This window comes from Tachypleus tridentatus, unplaced genomic scaffold (genome assembly GCF_004210375.1).
Source record: "Tachypleus tridentatus isolate NWPU-2018 unplaced genomic scaffold, ASM421037v1 Hic_cluster_2, whole genome shotgun sequence".
Taxonomy (NCBI): domain Eukaryota; kingdom Metazoa; phylum Arthropoda; class Merostomata; order Xiphosura; family Limulidae; genus Tachypleus; species Tachypleus tridentatus.
In genome coordinates this window covers 27021976-27042747 of record NW_027467782.1, presented here as the reverse complement: position 1 = coordinate 27042747, position 20772 = coordinate 27021976, and the positions used below count along the sequence as shown (strand labels likewise).

The 20772-nt window shown below is 32.0% G+C and overlaps 1 protein-coding gene across 10 annotated transcripts in view; it reads left to right on the top strand.

The window, feature by feature from the left end:
• Window positions 1-20772, top strand: part of LOC143242450 (anoctamin-2-like) — a 67925-nt gene that overhangs the window by 7033 nt on the left and 40120 nt on the right. For 8 of the 10 annotated variants that reach the window (XR_013022713.1, XR_013022709.1, XR_013022711.1 and 5 more), the window contains exons 1-5: window positions 14275-14416; window positions 15429-15494; window positions 16296-16387; window positions 17510-17665; window positions 20574-20669. Coding sequence is in view for 2 of the 10 variants with exons in the window: in XM_076485855.1 (XP_076341970.1) it covers window positions 15452-15494; window positions 16296-16387; window positions 17510-17665; window positions 20574-20669 (387 nt within the window). In the remaining 8 variants the exon portion in view is untranslated. Of the gene's footprint in view, window positions 1-14274; window positions 14417-15428; window positions 15495-16295; window positions 16388-17509; window positions 17666-20573; window positions 20670-20772 lie in introns of those variants that run through there. The other 2 variants (XR_013022710.1, XR_013022712.1) reach the window with 2 other exon arrangements.

The window sequence follows — 20772 nt, the reverse complement described above, 5'->3', positions numbered from 1 at the left end:
GTTTGAACAATGTTTCAGTTGTGGGTGGTTGCTCTATGTTTTTCTTTACATGAAGTAAACCATCATTTTTTGTTTTATGTTCAGACAAATTTTTTCATATAAATGTCTTGCATTTTCCAAAAAATAAACTTTTTAGTCTCTTGTATTCAACTGAAAAAATGTGTTTGACAAATGCTTTATTGCAATAGAACCATTTCTTTCTGATGAGATTCTAATTTTATGCAACAATGTTTAATTTCTTATCCTGAAAAATACAAATTATAATTACCAAATTACCTACCTAAATTTTCATTTGGAAACATTCTTTTGAACTAATTTTCCTCACATAGTCAAATTCTTGCTTTAAAACAGGCAAACAAACTTTCAAAATGCTTCAAAAAAGTAATAAAAAACAGATAAAAACACAGATCATATAAAAATATTTGGGTGAGACATTGTCCTTTATTTTCAAAACCTGATGAGACATTACCAGTATTCCCACAATCTCAAGTTCTTTGAAAGAGAGGCAGAAATAGTTAAATGTAAAGCATGGTTATTGTACGACTCTCAGTTGGGTAAAGACTGGTTAGGGTAGCTATGATAGGTCAAGAGTTTAGGTTTCAAAATAAGGTGTAAGCTTGTAAAATTTATAGACAACTACACACTAACTCCTTTTCAGAATTGCGAAGCTTATTGTTGTGCTGTTCTTGATAATGGACTTCAGTAAAACATCATTAACCATTGTTTTAATCATTCATTTTAATTTATACTGCCATATTTTGACTTAATAATAAAAGTAAAACCTGACAAAATTGTTTTACAAAGGAAAAATTTTGCCTGTCAAGTTTTGTTGAAGACTTTATTTCTTATCTGAATAATGATGAAAAGTAGATTTAAGTTGACTTTTCAGAAAGCTTTTGTAAGGAGCTGCATATAATATTAATTAAGTTAAATGTGATTTAGAAAACCAAAAAATGATTGTCATGACAATTCTTTTTTCATCTAGCAACTTGTTACTCTCTCTGGCAAAACTTGAAATTATGTACATCAATCATACCTTTATTACGGAAGAATTTCTGAACTTATGTTATGGTGCTTGTCCTGCTAGAGAAGTTTAAGGAAATGCCACATACCATTTTGTAAAATATTTCTTATGATAGTTACTGCCATATTTCTTTCTAACAAAGCAAAACTTACCAGAATTGTTTTGCTTGTTTTTAATATTTTTTAGCTGGTGACTTCATTTCTTATCTGAATGAGGATAAAAAAGTGGATTTATTTTGTAGGACCCATGGTCATGTTTATCACAAATTCTGCTATCATAACTCCGTAAATAAAATAATAGAGATTAAAGATTGGTAACTGACATCAAATGTGCCTGATACAAAGGGGGAAGGTTTTGTCTGAAAAACAGTTGTAGGTAACTTGGATCATTATTCTACAGTAGCAAAAATTTCTGTTGCAGCACAATAATGACACTTACTACTTGTAAAACTTTGCACTATTTTTGAAGTAATTTGCAACAGTATTTCCATTGGATTATCTCCAAAAGTTAGTATGAACATTTTTGGTGAAAGAAGTATTATAAACATGGTAAATCAAGTAGTGCTAGAATTTTTGAAGTATATATAGATACTAACTTTGTACTCTCATCAGGTTAAAACTTTAAAATATTCATAGTCTGTATGTTTGGGACAAATATATAGCCAATAGTTCAGTTTAATAGACAATGGAATGTTCATGGGATAAGCTCCAGAGGTAGGTCTCGTACAAAACAACCGTTCCGAAAGATTGGGCTGCTTATCTCTGCAACAGTGGAACAGGAGGTCTTTTGTTATCTCACCCACAAACTTTTTTGTGATTTGCATTAAGAGGATGGGGTTGTACAACACTTAACTTGGTCATGTTATTGGTAAGATGGAGTTGTACATCACTCAGTTTGATCATGTGTTTACAAGACATTGATGATCCATGCAGGCATGAAGATGCTAATGTGAATGTTGTTGCATTTGCGAGGTCCAAGTTGCACAACCTACACGTTTTGGAACTCTGGCTAACATTTAGTGTTGGTTGACACTACTATTTTATTACTGCTTGCATCATTGCCTCAAATGTGTACCCATAAAAGGTTGTGATATTACCTCAGCTTCTGTTGGAAAAGGAGAAGAGAACAAGACGTTTGAACAGTGTTTTTTGACATATCTGCATTTGAATTTATCTCAATATGTCTTCCATGTGCAGCATGTTAGGTGAGCCACTATCCAGGCTTGCTATGTCTTGAGCCAAATTTTGTGTCTACAGCCAGACTTTCATTTTTTTGGTGACTGGAGTTGGAAACAAACTGAACATAGATGAAGGCCCAAAGTGGATACTCTTTCCTAAATCCTACAATTTTTGTCAGTAAGTCAACAATATGTATGCACAATAACGTACAGAGGACAGTGTAAATGCTTTTGGATCAATATGAGCTGCACAACTGGATAATGCAGCACATAATAGAACTAGTATTTTGAATACATTTGAGATGTCTTGATAATTGAACAATGTTAATGATGTAAATTGAGTTAAAATCTGTTGTCTCACTAAAAGTTTTAGAAGAATATATATGTGTATGTTCTTACCTCATTACACTAACCTTAAAGCCATTTCAGCAATTATTTCATAAACATGCTATTTACTTTTCCCCCATCTGTACTGCCCTCAGGTCATCAATTTTTCATGGCTCATATTCCTGAATGAACTGCCATTCCTCACCTCTATAATTGATTGTATTCTGATAATTTGTTATATCCAGTGGGGCCTTTGAAGTGTCATGTTGCCTCTCAGAATGCTTTTAGATGTGCTATGATTTTTTATTCTTTGTGATCCTTCAGTTCCTATGATTAATCCATGGCTACTTTGTTGAGGTGAGTACAAAAATTGATTCATATCACTTATTCTGGGCTCTCTTTAGAGTTGAGGAAACTTCTGTAAGTCATGCTTCACCAGATTTATCATATCTTTATCTCCTTTACAGCTTGAATTGAATTGCTATGGCTCTAAACCTTAAAACAGATCACCTTTTTTGACCAGACTGGATTCTACCTACAGAGTGGTCACTCCACTCTCATTTTCTCATTGGGCATGCTCCTAATACCTTTGCCACTGCTATCAACACCAAACTTCCATTTATCTGATTTTCAGTTCCTTCTTAATCTCTGATGGTTGATGCTTTCAGCCAAGACTTTTCTCACCTTTTTCTGAATGTCTATTTCATTCTTCATCTTGTTCCTTTTGTCAAGGCCTTTATATATAACACTCCTCATTGGGTCCTGTTGCTGGTTCCTCTTCTCTTCATTTGGCTTTGAAATCCCCTTATCCTCTGCCCTTTCCCCCTTTCTTGCTCCAACCTTACGTGGTGTCACCCTTTCTTCTTGTGTCGAATTTGTTTACTCCACTTCCTGGTGGGCTGGACTTTTGAATTGTTTTGCCTTCTTATCCCGTTCCTGTCATCTTTGAACTTTGTCACTGGAAGTTGCAAGTTCTTTATAGTTGTTCCATCTGCCATTTGCAACTCCCAGGTTTTCTTGACATTGTCCATATTTTGGCCTTTTTCACATAATTGTTCAATTACGGATTTTCAGTCTCTGCCATAACTGATTAGTGGACAAATTTGTCAATTACACATATCCTTTCTTGTTACCATCAGGTGTTTCTTTCCTCTGTTTTTTCCACTTTGTTTGGTCATTCCTTCTTCACTAATCTCTTTGCCTGACTGAGACTTTCATGTAGTTTTACATGCTCTCACACATGTCCTATTTGAAACATTGGCTTCTTGATATCTGTACCATCTTTCTCTAAAGACATTTTTTTTTCTCCTTTTCAACTGTGGTATCTTTCATTTGGATGTATATGTTGTCAATTCTTTCCACACTCCTTTTCACCATGCTTATTTATTTCTCCTCCCAGATCAAAGTTTTCTTTTCAATACTTCAGCTTATCAGGAAAGTGATCATTCTTTATCTCCTATCTCCTTCTATCTTTTACCTCTATTCTTATTTGGATGTGGACAATCTGCTGTTTCTGGTTTATGTATTATCAGATGGCACGAATGTCTTTTTTTTGTGGTTTCCATCACTGTTTTTATTCTTTATCTGGAGACCTATTGCTTCCTACACTTACTAGATAGGTCTGCCAGCTCCTTATGTTGATGTATTCTTACCTGGATATTGATGCTTGCAGACTTTATCTCACATTTGTCATCTATCTTACTTTCTTGTGTCTCTTTTGCACCTTCAGGTTGACTTATGAATTAATCTAAACACATTCATCTTCATGAACAGTCTTCATGATTTGATAGTTTCATCTCCTTGTTCTTGATATTCTTCAATCTACACACAGTTTTTGAGAAAGAAAAGTACACTGTTTTTTCATTATATTCTTTCACCAGCTATTGATTTTGCCTCCCATGGTATGATTATTTCCTAAGATTCACACTAGGCTGTAGGTTAAGGAAAATGCCCACACCCCATTTGTCCTGGTTCGAACAGTGCCTACTCTTGAGGAAGGGAGTTATGGAAGACCACCTTAATTATCTTCATGGTATTAAACTTACTCATTTGCCCGACCATGCCCGTACCATTCCATGGACTATCACGGAAAACGTCAGCACCAAAGAAGTAACTGACCACTTCTTTGGCTTGCATTTGTTAGCTTTTCAAAATCGTGTTTCACAGTCATCTCTTGCACTGTCTATAGGAAAAATTCTTTCCGGCAGATGTTTAATGGGGATCTGGGCATTTATTTGCATTCAAGTAGAATAAGGATGTCCTTGCCACTTACCAGTTCCTGACTGCTTGGATGGTGTATCTTGTAGAGTTCTTCAGTGATTATGTACAGCACAATACAATATGGTGAAAAGTAGAGCAATGGTGGCACTGTGTAGTGTGAGTCACCCCCAATACAGCTAGTGTATTGTACGAGGGATGGATTCGTATTCCTTGTCTATGTTTATTCAGTTGAGTTAAGTGAGAGAGACACATGCATTTTAAATTCTGATCATGCTCTAATCAAACTTCATCCTTCACTGTCATCTCATGTGTGTTTGCTTAGTTTGTGATGTTAAAATTCCACCCATCAAATTTCCTTTGTTTCATTTGGATCTCTTTTGTGAGTGGTAGTAACATCATGAGGAAAAATTTTATAGTTAGTACTCAAATTCTTTGAAGCCTGGTCATTTTATACATATGCAATTTAAGCCTGATCTTAGACTCTGTGTGATCATTTATTGCTGGACTCTCTTACAGTTTGATTGGTGAGGTGTACATTTTTTGTCTGATTAAAACAAATATCCCTGATGTTAGTCATTTGCAAGATGGAGACAATATTGAACAATGTTATCACATCAGTTCTGAAATTGTTAAGAAATAACTGGAAAATTAAAGAGTAATAAAGTTCCTCGACTAGATAATATTTCCATAAGGAGTTTGAAGGATGTTAAAATGGGAATACGTGAGCCACTTGATAATATTTTTTGTTAGTTCTTGAATAGTGGGCAGGTATCAGCAGGTTGGAAGTTGGATAATGATACCACACTTTTGAAGGGAAGAGATAAAAATTGTCCAGGTGATTACAAGCCTATTAGCCTTATATCAGTTGCATAAACATCTTTTGAAAGTATGATAAAATGTGTTTTCTAAGTTCAATGAACAAAATTTTAGAATCAGGTAGCCAACATTGTTTCAGTATCCAAGATCCCAACCCATTGACACACACCCCCAGCAACCAATTAGTAACCCTTATAGAATTCACTACTACCAAAACTATCTACAAATAAATGGCATGAGTATGGAGAATCCCATGTCAACATTTTATGACACAGATTGAATCACAAGCGATCAATTCAGCCTTCTATCCACCACTATACTGGTACAGGTATGTTGATAATACAATTGCTAGATTTGCATCTACAAGAACTCAACATATTAAGAAACCATATAAACACAGCCACAAAACTATGTTCACCAGATGAAATTAACTATGCATTAGACAAAATAAAATGACACTTTTCCTCAAAACCATGGAACAAATTATACACGCACACCTAGACCAACAACAAACAAACAACAATAAATCCCAAGATACAACAAACTACAAAACCTTATACTGTTGCATACCATATGACCCCGACATCAGCGAAAAAATAATAAACATTTCAAAAAAACTTAAAATGCAACATTCCAGTAAATATCAAATTTATTCAAAAACCAGGTAAAAACTAAAGTCCATTCTATGTAAATACAACACCAACATAATTTATAAAATACAATACAACAACTGCCATGACTTCTATACTGGGGAAATAAGCAGAAACAATGGAAACTAGATTCATAGAACACAAAAACACACTTTCACATGTTTTTGAACACTGCAAATCAAATAAACACAACACAACCATAGAAAACACCCAGATATCAAGTAGGGAAACAAATATAAACAAACACAAATTCAAATAAACCCTACTTATACAACAACGAAAACCAAAATTAAACGAATATAAAGGAACACCTTTCTACGTATACTAATTAATAACTTAACATCCACTTGCAATACCCCTACAGTCCCATACCTGTTTATACTCTTGTCCATAAGAAAAGTCACACTAAAACTCTCTCTTTTTTTAATCTGAAGATGACCTAGGAAAGTTGAAATATTGTTCTCTCCTTATCAATAAAAGTGTTAATACCCATACCAGCCATTCTGAGATCAAATTTGCTCTTGGATAGAAAGATGGCTGGATGGAAGAAGGTAGAGGGTTTTTTTTTTTTAAATGGAGTTCAATCAAATTTGATTGATGTCACAAGTAGGCATACCTCAGTGTTTGGATGTATGCTGTTATTGATTTACACAATAATATGGATAAAGTAATGATTAAATGATGCTTAAAATTGCTGATGGTGTTAACCATACATTAACCTATTTTGCATATGTTGCAACCTCTCTACATAATTACATTCAAAATCCAATTTATCTACTTTGATATTAATGTATTGCATTAAACCTAATGTCAAAACATAATTAATAAATAAAAATGTTAATATTATACCATATTTAAGTTTCTAATTTTATGTGGAAGTATCTTTAAAAAATTCTCAATCTTCCTTAGTTATAGAATCAATAATTTACTTTCTAAGTCTCTCTTTGTATTTAATTTATTGACCTTTCCTTTCAGAAGTACACAATTTAATATAAGCTGCTTATTATAATATAATTATTATTTTGAACAGAGTGAAATGTTTATAGCCTTCATTCTTTGTGTGCAAGGCCATAAACTAGAAAATCACTCACTTGACATGCCAATCTGCCACATCCTCTATTTCACAAATTGCTGTTAGTCCTTTGTAACATTTAATACTACATTATATATAACCAATAAAAAAGTTAAAGTTTAAATTACATGTATTGTTTCCAAAACATACCTCCTCTCACACTACAGCTATTCTTGACTGCCAGCATTTCTTCATTTGTCTATCAAAGCATTGGTCTGATTATTTTCTTGCTTGCTCCATTCTTTTATATCACACTTAATTGCCCTAAGTGATATTTGTCTCGTTACACTCTCCATCTACATCAGTTGGTATCCTGGTTCTTCATGTAAACATCTTAATCAGATAAAGTTACCACTTTTGCTTGACAGTATCACTAATGGGTTTTCCAGTGCTGTAATTTTTCAGAGATACTTTTAGCATTCTTCATGTCACTTGGTTTATTTTTTTAAAAAGAAAAATTTCTAATCAAACTAATTTTCAGTGATTTTGTTTATTGTGATATTGAAAAATATATTTAATTTGGTGTTTTTTGGAAGGTGAGGCTCTGAGGCTGCAATTATGGGTGCTTCTTGACGTTCCGGAAAGAATTTAGAATAGTTTTTTGCTGCAACTTCCTTTGGCCTGTTAGCTTTTCAGTCTCTTCGTGGGACAGTGGTAAGTTTACTGATTTAAAACACTGGAATTTCAGGTTCAGTTTTCCAGATAGCTCAATGCTGGTTTGCTCAAACGAAACAAACTTACCTAATTAAATGTTGTCCCAAACAATGGTAATAAATACAGTCTTTAAAAGAAATACACAAGCAGGCCACTTTCGGATAAGCTGCTTCAAAAGTGTTTTCTTCATTTGGTTCATTAAGGGTATGATGTTTTGGGTCTTTTCCCTGATTACTTTTGAGCCTGCACACCTTACTTGATGGCTGAAAGGCCTGGAAGCAAATATTTAGTTTTTTTTCTCCATCTATAACATTGTGTTTTATGCAAAGAGCTTTGCTACTCAGTAACATGAAGGAACAGTTATGACTTATCCATCAAGGTTGTTGGAACTATGTGATTTAGCCAACCACTGCTACATGAAAACTCATCCCAACTCTTAAATAATGCATCTGTTTCTCAAACGTAAGGGTTCTAAGGTGGAGTTTGTAGTTAACCTGAATAGGTCAATGGCCTCTGGTGGGATAGTGGAAAGTTTATGGACTTACAACTTTTAAAATCCAATGTGTTTTTTCCTGACAACAAACTGTTGGAAGGTTCTCAGGATCAGCAATTTCACTGAAGACAAGTTGAACTCATTGTAAGCATGCACACATGCTGTTACATTCATCTTTGTCATTGTTGATGTGTCATGTTTCATTGCACTTACAAAAGATTATACATCTGTGCCTCTTCAAGGGTCCTGACCACCTGGCATTAGCCTCTTCTTACATTGGTACCAAAATAGATTCTTTTCATATCCAAGGCTTCTGCTGCTTGGTCTGAATGCTGCCAGCAGCATCAGTGATCATTTTCTACCTTCAGGTTCTGTGGCAACTTAGCCCTAAGAATTTTTGGACGTGTAGTAACCTTAACCAAGGATCTGTGGGAACTCCATATCCTTAAATAAGGGTTAGTCACTTACTTTACACCTTCCTTGTCATTATCAATCAAACCTGTAGCATATCCATTACCTGCAGATCTTCAGACTTTAGAACTTGTGGCTATCAGAGTTTGGTTGGTGTTGGGGTAAGAAGAGTACTAGTTCTTTCAGGGCTTTATTTCCATCAATTATTGGTCCTAAGAAGACAAGGAATTGGTGTCTAGTTGTTAATCTTTCTCATCTGTATCAATACTTAGATTTTCTAAGGTACACAAGTTGCTCATTCCTCATTCTGAGTTTCCATTTATTTTGCTGGGATTGTGGATGTCCAAGTTTTTTGTAGTTGGTTCCATTTTGCACATTACCACAGTGGTGGTACACCAACACTATCAGCATTTTTTGTGCACAAGGGTCAGGTGCTGCAGTTCGAGGTTTTTACCATCAGACTAGCATCAGTGTCACATTGGTTCTATTGAATCATATAAGCTTTTTTCATCACCTTCATTGCCTAGCACTGTGCACCATTGGATCAAAAGTGAAACAATTTGTAAGTAGGTCAAATGCATGTATGATGCTGAGATGTAGCGTTGAAGCTCAGTATTATTGAACAAATTAACTTGTCCATGGCACTGTGCTATTGATCTTCTTGAACGAGTTATCTCATCTGTGGCACTGAACAGGTTAAACCAAGACAGATTGTTCTAACAAAATAGTTGATTGGTTATGCCTGGTTTTGGCAAGGGATGCATTCCATTAGGATATAACAGATTTACAATTCTTGGCATTCTCTTCAATTGTCATGTTACTCAAGGTATTAGCAATGATTTGTTCCATTCCATTATTGGGTCCTGTTGATAGCACTAGATTTGCATCCTGTTCCTGTTTCTGCAGTACATTCATAAGTGGCTACTTCTTCTATTTCATCTTTAGTCACCTCTGTGGAGGCAGCATGATTTGACGTGGCACACCCAGCTATCCAGAAGTTAAGCTACAGGTATGGAGGTTATGCAGTTCTTTGCATAGTACAAGCATTTAATTTTTAAGGTTACTATGTGTCTTTCTCGGTTTTTGCTTTGTTCTGTGATGGATATTTAGCTACAAAAATGACACACATTGACAATGGTGGATTGAGAAGAGGTTGAATCCACTTCAATCTTAAGTGCCAACCATAACATGTATTTCGATCTGGCTATTTGGGAAATATTTTTGCATCTTCCTTGTAAAAGATGGCCATATTGACTACCATCTGATACAACAAAATATTTTTTCAGTTCCTTTACTTTCCAAATTCCTCAAGTTAATTTGGGGTCTTTGGGTACTGGTATGTTAAGGTTGCATAACATGCCATTTTTCAACACTTGTTTGTGATCTGAGTCTCGTATGTGATGTCTCGCCTTTACCTGAAAGTTTATTTTTTGTTGCTGCTGACCTATGGACATTGCCAGTTAGAATAGTTTGTGCTGACTGTCCACAGGATGTTGTATCATTTAACTTTCATTCCTGGACTGGTCCTTTTTACCCAAGACACAATCAGGATTGGGGATAAATTATTTTTCCTGTTTTATGCCATCACAATTTTTCACTTCTGTGACTGATAAGACTTTGGTTCAAATGAAAGTGTTTTGGTTTCTTTATGTTGTGTTATTTAATTGACGAAGGTATTCTCAATAGAAATAGTACATTTTATGGTTTAAGTTAAAATATCGCTAATAATTCCTGAAAGAGTAACTGACATAACACAAGAACTATCAATACGAAAAAATTCTGCATTGTAGAAGATAAGCTACATAAATATCTCTCTCCTTCAGGGAAACCTTGGTTGCATCTTTTATAGTCAGAACATCTGACAACAGAAAGCACATTGAAAGATGTTAAGTAATCAGATCTGTAATTTTCGTAAAATGGTGAATAAATCATGCCTCATACAGATACCAATAATATAGATACACTTGGCAAAATACGTGGAACAAACAACTGAATTGAATCAATGTAAATATCCAGTTACTGTAAAAATTAACACAAACGATCTTCATTAATCACTTATTCCACATCACGTGTAAAGTGATATTACAGATATTTCCTATCCACCGAGAATGAATAAAAATAATCTGGCTTATACCATACATGTTATAACAAAGTGCAGCAACAACCTGAATCACCACTAACAAGTAGATTCTGTTCTTAATAAAAAATTCAAGAGGAACCCTTTTGAAAAATGAAAACATTTTCATCAAATATCACTTTGTACTACATTTGTTTCAGCATTTAATGATGATTAGAATTAACTGTTCTAGTTTCTAAAGCTTTACACTTGACAAAAACTACGTAACATTTTGACAATATGAGGTAATCAATTGCTGTGGTGGGGAAGACAATAGTTTTGATGAAAGTTTATAAAAACTGACCTTTACAATTCAGATAAATAACAAGGAATATAATTTTATTTTAATCAATGTTTCACTTTCACAGATTTACCAGAGTTAATATGTTCAATTATTTGATGTTAGAATATTTGTTAAATTACAAAACTGCTTGTAATGTTCTATTTCTCGAGTCTGCCATAACATGTGTCTAACAATGTATAACTTATTATTTATGTTTCCTTATTGTATTAATATTATAGTTGGTTTAAAACTGTAGAAAATTATGTGTGGTGGTTGTTAATGGAAGAAAAGGAAATGTTGAAGATAGAACCACCACAAAGTTAACTACAGTATGCACACACTTTAATATATGTACGTTTGTTGTTAGTGTTTCAGGTAATGCCCTTTTTCATTTATCTCTTCCTAAATAATAAATTGTTAGATGAAAACACAAAATCAAATGCTGTTTGTCAATACAATGAATAAATGTGCACAACAAAGCTTACTAACATTTGTAACAATAGGAAGTTGTGTGTATATATATATGTATGTAAACAGACACACACCATTCCCTGTATTCACACACACACATATGTATATATATATATATATATATATAAACACACACAGCACTCCCTGTATGTACACACATGTGAACACATTCACTGCTCCCTGTATTTATATATATGTAAACACACACACTGCTCCCTGTATTTATATATATGCATCAATAACTTTTTTTTAAATTTCCCTTCCCTTAGTCTTACTACAAACTACTATTTGAGATTTGTTGTAGCTTCAAAAATATATGTAGGAAATTGGAGAACACATGGGTACAAGTGATCACTGTTGTATTAAGTTTGATATTTTTCCTGGATATTGAATTCAGAATATTTTGATTCCAAATTTTAAAAATCAAATTTTGAAGGAAAGCAACAAGAATTATCCATTGTGAATTGGGCAGCTGTGTTATGCTGAGACACAAAGCAAATATGGAAAATCTTTAAAGAAAAATTTTTCAATATTCAAGGTAAATATTTTCCTTACATAAAGAACAGGGTAGCAGCAAGTAAAAACAATGTTGACTCATGAAGAGTATTGGAAGTAAAATTAATGAGAAACAAAACAAATTGAAAATTAACTAATGTAACTTCTCTTATCAATAGGGTGATGAAAATTGTTCCAGTACTTACAGACCCATTTGTCTTACATCAGTTGTAGATCACATTTTGGAGAGTCTGATAAAAGAAAACACTTCAAAAAGTTATTTAACCAAGTTTAGAATTTTATCAGACAGCTAACGTGGTTTCACTGATGGAAAACCTTGCCTTACAAAATCTTCTGGCATTCTTTCAAAAGGTTACTATTTGTGTTGATGAGAGTAAGAGTAGATCAGGAAGAAAGGATTGTCACAAATGTAGTTCAACCAAACTAGATTAATGTCACAAATGAGGTACCTCAGGGTTCAAGTCTTAGGACCTTTGCTCCTTTTGATATGCATCCATGACACAGATGAAAGAATGGTCAATAAATAATTAAATGTGCAGATTACATTAAGGCATAGGGTGTTACTGCCTGTGAAGAGAATGCTGCTGATTTACAGAAATATTTGTATCATTCAGTGAATTGGGAAAATGAATGGCAGATGGGATTTTATTATAATAAATGTAAAATAATGCCACTGGATTATCATTATATGAATAATAATTTGGATGGGAATAATCTAAACAATAGAGAAAAAGGGATCTTAATATAATAGCTGATCAGTCTCAGAAGCTATCCAAGCATTGTGTTATTGCTGGTGGTAGAGCAAATAAAATTTTAGGTTATATCAACAGAGATTTTCAATATCAGTCTAAAGCAGTTATTATTTCATTGTATGATTCATTAGTTATATCATATTTGAAGTACTGTGTTCAGTCTTGGTATCCTTATCTTTGGAAGGGCTTTAAATTTTTGAAGGGGTTCAAAGTTGAGTTACTAGAAAGATGTCTAGGATGGAGTAGTCATATGAGGAGTGGCTGAAATCTCTCATTCTGCCTTCTCTTAAAAAAAAAAGAATTGAAGGAGGGATGTGATATGATAGAGGTGTTTAAGATTGTAAAAAGAATTGATAAAGTTGATGCATCATCTTTATTCATACTTAACAGTGAGAATTGTAAGACAAAGGAACCCAAGTATAAACATTGGCAGAGTAGATGTCACCTTTCAGGATATGTTGGAGTGTTTGTTTTTACTACGTCTTAGTCAGTAGTTGTGAATTATGGGTAAAACGTTGTTTGTTTGTTTTTGCCAAACAAGTCATGCATTCTTGTTGAAGAGAAAACAACAGTCATGCATTTTTTGTTGAAAAACGAAGCAAGTCATGCATTCCTGTTTAAATACAAAACAAAACAGGTAACGTGTTACTGTTTATTAAAGGCAAAATATTTTGGTTTGGTTTGTTTAGAAGTAAGCACAAAGCTATACAACGGGCTATCTATGCTTTGCCCACTACATGATTCAAAACCCGGTTTCTACCGGTGCGAGTCGTCAGATATACTTCAGTGCCACTAGGGTGCAAAAAAAAAAAAAAACAATTTCAAATTTCCGATGACAGTGCTTGTTGTCTTGAAATCATTTTAGGTGTTATTATTATATTCTCGTTGCAAAGTTGTATAATGAATTATCCAAACTCTGTTTACGGTGGGAAATCTAAAAACCAAATTTACGAAAACGTTACTTCTTTTTTTCTTTGTAACTCTGACGATAACCAAGGAAGGTCAAAACGTTGTTTGTTTCTTTACATAAAAAAAAAGTTCTCAACCCAAACGAACTGTTTTTACATACATATAAAAGTACAGTGCATAATTATCGAAGTTTAATTTTTGTAGAGGATTTTATGTGGTAACTCAATTACAGATTATTAGTTGTCGCGAGAAAATTTCAATCTTTATCTAAAAATAGAGTTTGACGCAATTGTTATTTGCAAATTTTAATTTTAATGGCTATTTAACAGATAAACAACAATATTACTGCTGTAAAATAATGACAAAGGCGAACGTCATATTTTCTGTCGTATGCAATGCGCATGTCTTCTTTTCGAACCTGCGCAGTTGCCTTCGTTTGTTCCTTAAGCTTCATCGTTACGATTTGAAAGATAATCGAACGTTCTAGTTGTAGAAAACAAATTTTTTATAAAGAGTATTTTAAAGGTATTTTTCGCATTAAATCGTATCTTAAGTTAATTAGATTTATTTTAGTTTAGTCTTTTGAATTGTTTTATTGCATCACAAGCCTACAAGTTGTGTTTTTCTTGTGATTCTTACCAATCGAATTACATAATTAGGCCTAATATAGGCCTAATTATATAAATAATATATCTTTAATATAGGCGTGCTTCTAAGCTTTTCGATCTAAGCGATAATTCGTAAGTATCAGTCAGTAGGCCTAAGTATACATGCAAGTATTGTGGCAACAAGATTACTTTGTGACTGCATGTTTATCGCTCTCAGGTTCACGTAATCAGAGATTACCAATTTGCAAATTGAACAGTCCACATAAGTGGTTAGAAAAATCATTCCCCCCATCGGGTGTAAAACATCTACGACCCTGGACTGCCAAGTGCATCATTTTCTTAAGGTTGTACTTAAAAAATGTTGGAATTGAGAGTTTTTCTACACTATTTTTGATCTACTGAATAATTAGTTTCAAACATGTATCTTTTTCCTTAACATCTTCAAAGTTGAGTGTTGCACCATGTTAGGTCATCATCATTTGTGAATATTCTAGCTTTGGCTATTTCTGCTGTAACTTGGGCTAGTTGTCTTCATTCTCATGCATTTCACTTATCACAGTGCTTGCACATGTTCTTTATAAATAAATGGTTTTGTGGATAATGTGTCAGTATTTCTATAACTGTTTAAAGTGGTGCACAACATTTAAGTTATACAGTTGAAGTTTATGGAGTCATCTTGCTGTACAGAACTCCGAACTACAAAATTCCAGCCACCTACTTTGATGCTTCAAATAATAATAGTGTAGATGACAAGTTGTATCACAACAGTTTTACAGAATGACTATACTGAGAGCACAGTTCAAGAAAGCCCCTAACTTCACACAGATTGAGTAATTTGGTTGAATAATATAATAATAATAATATATGGTTACCTTTAGCAAGTGTAGTGTGTCTTAAAGTTTCTGTAAATGTCACATTTGGTTATCCAGATTAGCTGTTCAACATTAAGAAAATGAGGGCCATCATTTCAACATCAGGCCAAAGAAGTTTAGCAGGTAAGTACAGAATAAGAATATTAAATATTTCAAGACAAATATTGAAAAAGAAACATGTTTTCCATGTTGTAATGGTACAAGTTTTTCTTGTCATTTTATATATGTGTTTAATAATTTTGATTTAATATCATCATTTCAACTGTTACTTTCTAAAGAAAAATGTGCTTTTGTCTGTTCTACAAAATGTTTTATATGTACATAAAATGTGCTGAATTTATTCTTGTGAATTACTTACCAGAGGGATTTAAAATAATAAATATGAAGTAAGATCTTTCATTTCATTCACCACTTGTTGAAACATTATACCAGTTTTAGGGAATTTAACCCCTCAATTTGCGCTTGTCGAGGCTAAATCATTAGTGGTGAAATTCTCTGAAACTGGTATAACTCACGTGACGAACGGCAAATCAAATATTTGTAGAGACACTGTAGTTAAATGACATTTATAATTGTTTTGAGTCTGATTTTTTTTTAAATATCTAAAAAACGATTTACAGCTAACAGGAGATTATATTCAACAAACAGTTAATTTAGAGCCATTTTTTATGATTGATTGGTCACTAACTACAGTTTGTCATTATCTCATTGAAAACGTAACCTGGCAGATATAAAAGACTGGTTAGTGTAGGTAGTGTTTGTTTGTTCATTTTGAAGGTTAATATTTGAAAAGTAAAAAACATTTGGACATAAGAAAACCAGATTTTCCTTACAATTTACTTTTAATTTCAACAGTGAACAACATTAAAAAATTACCATTTTTGTGTATTCTTTAATTGTTTTTATTATTATTATTTCTGTTAGATTCAGAGTCTGAGTCCAGCACTTATAAAAGTGCTGAAGATGCGAGATCAATATCAAGTGAAATTGATATTCAGATTGAGGAATCCACAGAGGTATTATTACATTGTTCAATAGTTAAAAAGAGTTTATGATTCTGTTTATTATTTATTACATGATGCATGTTTATTAGCACTTCTCCTGTTTTGTCATTACAAAATAGTTACGTTGTTAACTTTTTTTACTTAAAACATCAACAAATATTCAAATTTCTTGTATTTTAAAGTTCTAATGGTGTATGTAAAAAAATCAAATCTTATAAACAGTTTTTAATGTACAACTGTCATGTGAATTAAGTAGTTCAATAATTGAGGTATTGAATGGTGGAATAAATGTGTCTTATATACACCTTAAGTTGGCTTGATTCTTTCCAGCATTTTAAATACATATATATATAGAACACTAGTGTAATTTTGATATGATTATATTTTGTATATTTATTCATAATATAAATATTTACTGTGCCCCTTTGTGTATATAACATGTCTTGTTTTTTATCAAGGGAATTAATATGACAGGTTTGATGTACATGATGTAATTTTTTTGCATCAATTACTGAAATTAAATGCTTTTTTTCCTCAAAATCATAAACTATTCTGCAACATTTAAAGATTTTCTTTCAACATTTTTTTCTCGAAGGGAAGAATTGTATTTGGTGAATTCTGTGGTGCAAAAGATTCCTGTGCTAAAGACACACTATGTCTATAAACATTGTCTGGTTTTATATTCAAAGATCTTTTTTTAGAAGTATGTTTAAAATGGTCCTGTTTTAAGGGCCCCTTATTTATTATTACAAAAGTTATCATTTAGAAATAAAACCCTTAAATTTTGAACAAAGTTTTTTGGGTGGGAGTAAGTTTAGGGGAGGTTTCCCCATGTTCTGTGGTAAGAAAACTTATTCATTTATGCAGCTCGTGAGCTTTACATGTACAGAAATTACAAACTGTCACTAGGATATTTCAGTAAATGTGCTTATATACCCTTTAGAAGCCTATTAATAATTTTTTATAAATACAGATTCACTTTTGATAGATGAGAAAAGATCAAGTGTATATGTATATATTAAATTATTTTCATTATGAACAAGAAACAAAACCTTCAGATAAACCAATAATGATTTTGTTTAGATGAAATAAAACCTAATTAGAGTTATAAAATTTTGGAATTGTATTAACTAGGAACCTTCTCTGTTTGATGATGAACACCATCAAACTGACTTTGTGTTGGTTTATAAGCCATCTTCAGAGAAGGACAGTGGTCCTCACAGAAATATTAGACAAATTTTTGAAGCCAATTTGGAGGACGAAGGGCTTGAACTGGAACATGTTCATCAAGTAAATGTTGTTTTTTCATTACATATTTGTTATTTCATGATGAATTGTTAACAGATGGTTCAGGTGTTTGTTTTACATAAGAAAATAAAGTACGAAACATAATATTTATGATAATATAAAATGTAATTAAAGTAACATTGTGTGTTTGGGTACAAGATTTATTTTCATATCATGTAGTTAAAGTAATAAATGCAAGTCTTCAGATTTTTGCTTATTTGCAAAGCTATTATTTTGCTGTATCTTTCATTGTTGTGTTTTTAATGTGTCTTTTTTCAGACTTGTTTTATATTTATATTACAAAAATATTCCTTTTCTTTAGTTGTTAACTTTAAATAGTTCATCATATATTTAACAAACTACCAGTACTTAGAAAAAAAAAATATTCATTTCAAGAGTTTATTCATATGAAATATTTAAAGCTAGTGCTATAATTATTAGTGTAACATTTGTTTTTAGTAATTTCTTAAGATAAAAGATAGCTTTGTGCATAGATCAACAAATTATGTAACAAGCTTGATACACTGGTCTGTCTAATGGTATACTGTATCACAAAAATATTTACAATGGTTACGTGAAGAGTTGGGTAACCTGTTTTTTATTAATAATTTTACTTATAATCCTAGTAATATTTTATAAGGTTTATTAGGCTAAGGAGATTTAGGTTAAGCTTAAATTAATATATTAAGTTGTATATACTCTGTTTGCTGTGGAAATGAATTTTACCCAAAACGGTTTTAACTTAATAATATTTGACAAAAGTACGTTAAAGAAATCACATATTGCTCATTCTTGCTTTTGTTCCCCTGGTGGGATAGTGATAAGTTTAGTGATAACACTAAAATCCAGGGTTGTATTCCCTATGGTGGACACAGCAGATAGCTCAATGTGGCTTTGCTCTAAAACAAACAAACATTGTACTCATAACAAAAATATGATGTAGAAACCACACTAGAAACATCTTTTACTGTGTGAACCATGATATTCATATGTTATTTAATCAATTCTTTAATGTATTAAAATATAGAACCAGAGCTGACTTTAAATAATAAAGTAATAACATGATGTGATTAGTGCATTTAAGTTTTCTCCTTTTGAGACCTTTTATGGGCTGTTATAAAAGAATTAAAAATAAATGAAATATAGCATGTGGTAAATTGGTTACTCCTCATCCTGAGGATAGGTCTTAGGGCTTATGTCACATTTTCACAGTTATATTTAAAGTGTAACTATCTCACTTTAATATCATTGTATATGAATAAACATGAAATCAAAAGATGTTTAATAATTAAAATATTAATATTACATAAATTTTAAATTCTTAATTTTATAAGTAAATACTTTTAAAAAAATCCTCAAACTCCCATAGTATGAAAATTGTGTAATTTACCGTCTAGTTTTTGTCTCCTCTCTTATTTATTTTCTTCTCCTAAAAGTAGATGTAGAAATTATTTGTTGTAACATAGTTATTGCTCAAGCAAAGCATATTTTTAAAGCCTTCAATATAATTAATTTACAGAGCCATAAATAAGAAAATCAGATCCACTTACCACACCTGCCTCTCACATTCTTTCTTTCACAAATTACCAGTAGTTCTTTCTGATGTCATAAACTATATTTATTTACATGCAATAAAAAAGTCAAAGATTTAATCTAACAAATTATATATTATATTACTTCATTTTTTTTCTTCAGAGAATTGTTTATTTTCCCTCCAGTTCAAATGTTATTTCCATGTGAAACATTTTGATGAGCTTACCTGAAATTTTATCTCATAGGTGGAAAGCCAGAGAAATTGTGATAGTTGTAGGAGATTGTTTGTTTTCCATGTTTTATTATTTTGTGTATGTAAGTGCATTAATTAAACAAATCAAAAATTTTTAGCCTGTTTATACTACTAATACAAAACACTAGGCTTAAATTTTGTCAAAAACAAAAAATTTGAAGATCCAGTGAAGTACTGTAATTTTTTGTTTTTCACATCTATTTTTTATTCATTATAATGAAGGTAAATAAAATGTAAAAAAAGTAGATAGTTGTTAAATTGAAGAAGGTTTAATTTGGTAAGGTAGAGAAAAATAATAATGGTACTACAAATGCTTCACAAGGTATGCTTGTGAGTAGTTCATGAGTTACATTATTTGATCATGTAATATATGATACACTTTGTCATGGGATTTTCAACTTTTGTGGTGGAATTATTAGTTAGACACAGTTCAAAGAGCAATAAAACAAAAATATTTCAGTAGAAATTATATCATCACAATATTTAAGCTACTTTTGATAAAATCATAGTTTCCTGTTACAATTTGCAGTCATTATGGAAAGAACATAATGATAATTTTGATTTGTTTCCTTTTTTTTATCATGGTGTTTATGAGGAGTGTCAAACTGAAAAAAATGCATGGAGAATTAGGATAGAGAAAATAGAAGATAGAATATGAAGTTTTATTGAGAAAAACTTTTGATATTTATTCAAGAAGTTTTGGAGATTACACAAATGAAATTTGATAATTTTCAGATGAAGGAAATTATTTTTTATCTTTTGTAATAACCACTTGGAGCAGTCAATAATTTGATTTATTTCTGGTGTTTGTATTCAAAAATCTGGTAATGTTCACTGAAAGCTTGTGAAATTTCAATGTTTTTATGTAACTTTTATGGGGCCACAAACCAAGTTGATTGTACTGAGCTCGTGGTAAGAGTGTTAAAATATGAAAAAAAGTTATTTATATTACTGAAAAACATATTTTTGGACTATTATCTTAAAATTTTCAAACTTTTTGAATTGTGTGAAATATGTTTTAAATCATATATTTATTTATATTTTTACTCACAATACCATTTGAATTGAAAATAGACAATAAGAAAACCTCTGTAAGGTTACATCTTATTTTTTATCTTTCAATAGTGCTCTGTTGGTGTAAACTTTGTCAAAATTCATGCCCCATGGGAAGTTTTAACTCGATATGCTGAAATATTAAAGATGAAAATGCCGATTAAGGAGGTAAGATGATTTAATGATAGCTTGTTATACAGTTTACAATGAGTATTTGCTCATTGATTTGTAAAGATATGCAAGCTTTTTATGAGACTGACGAAAATGTGAT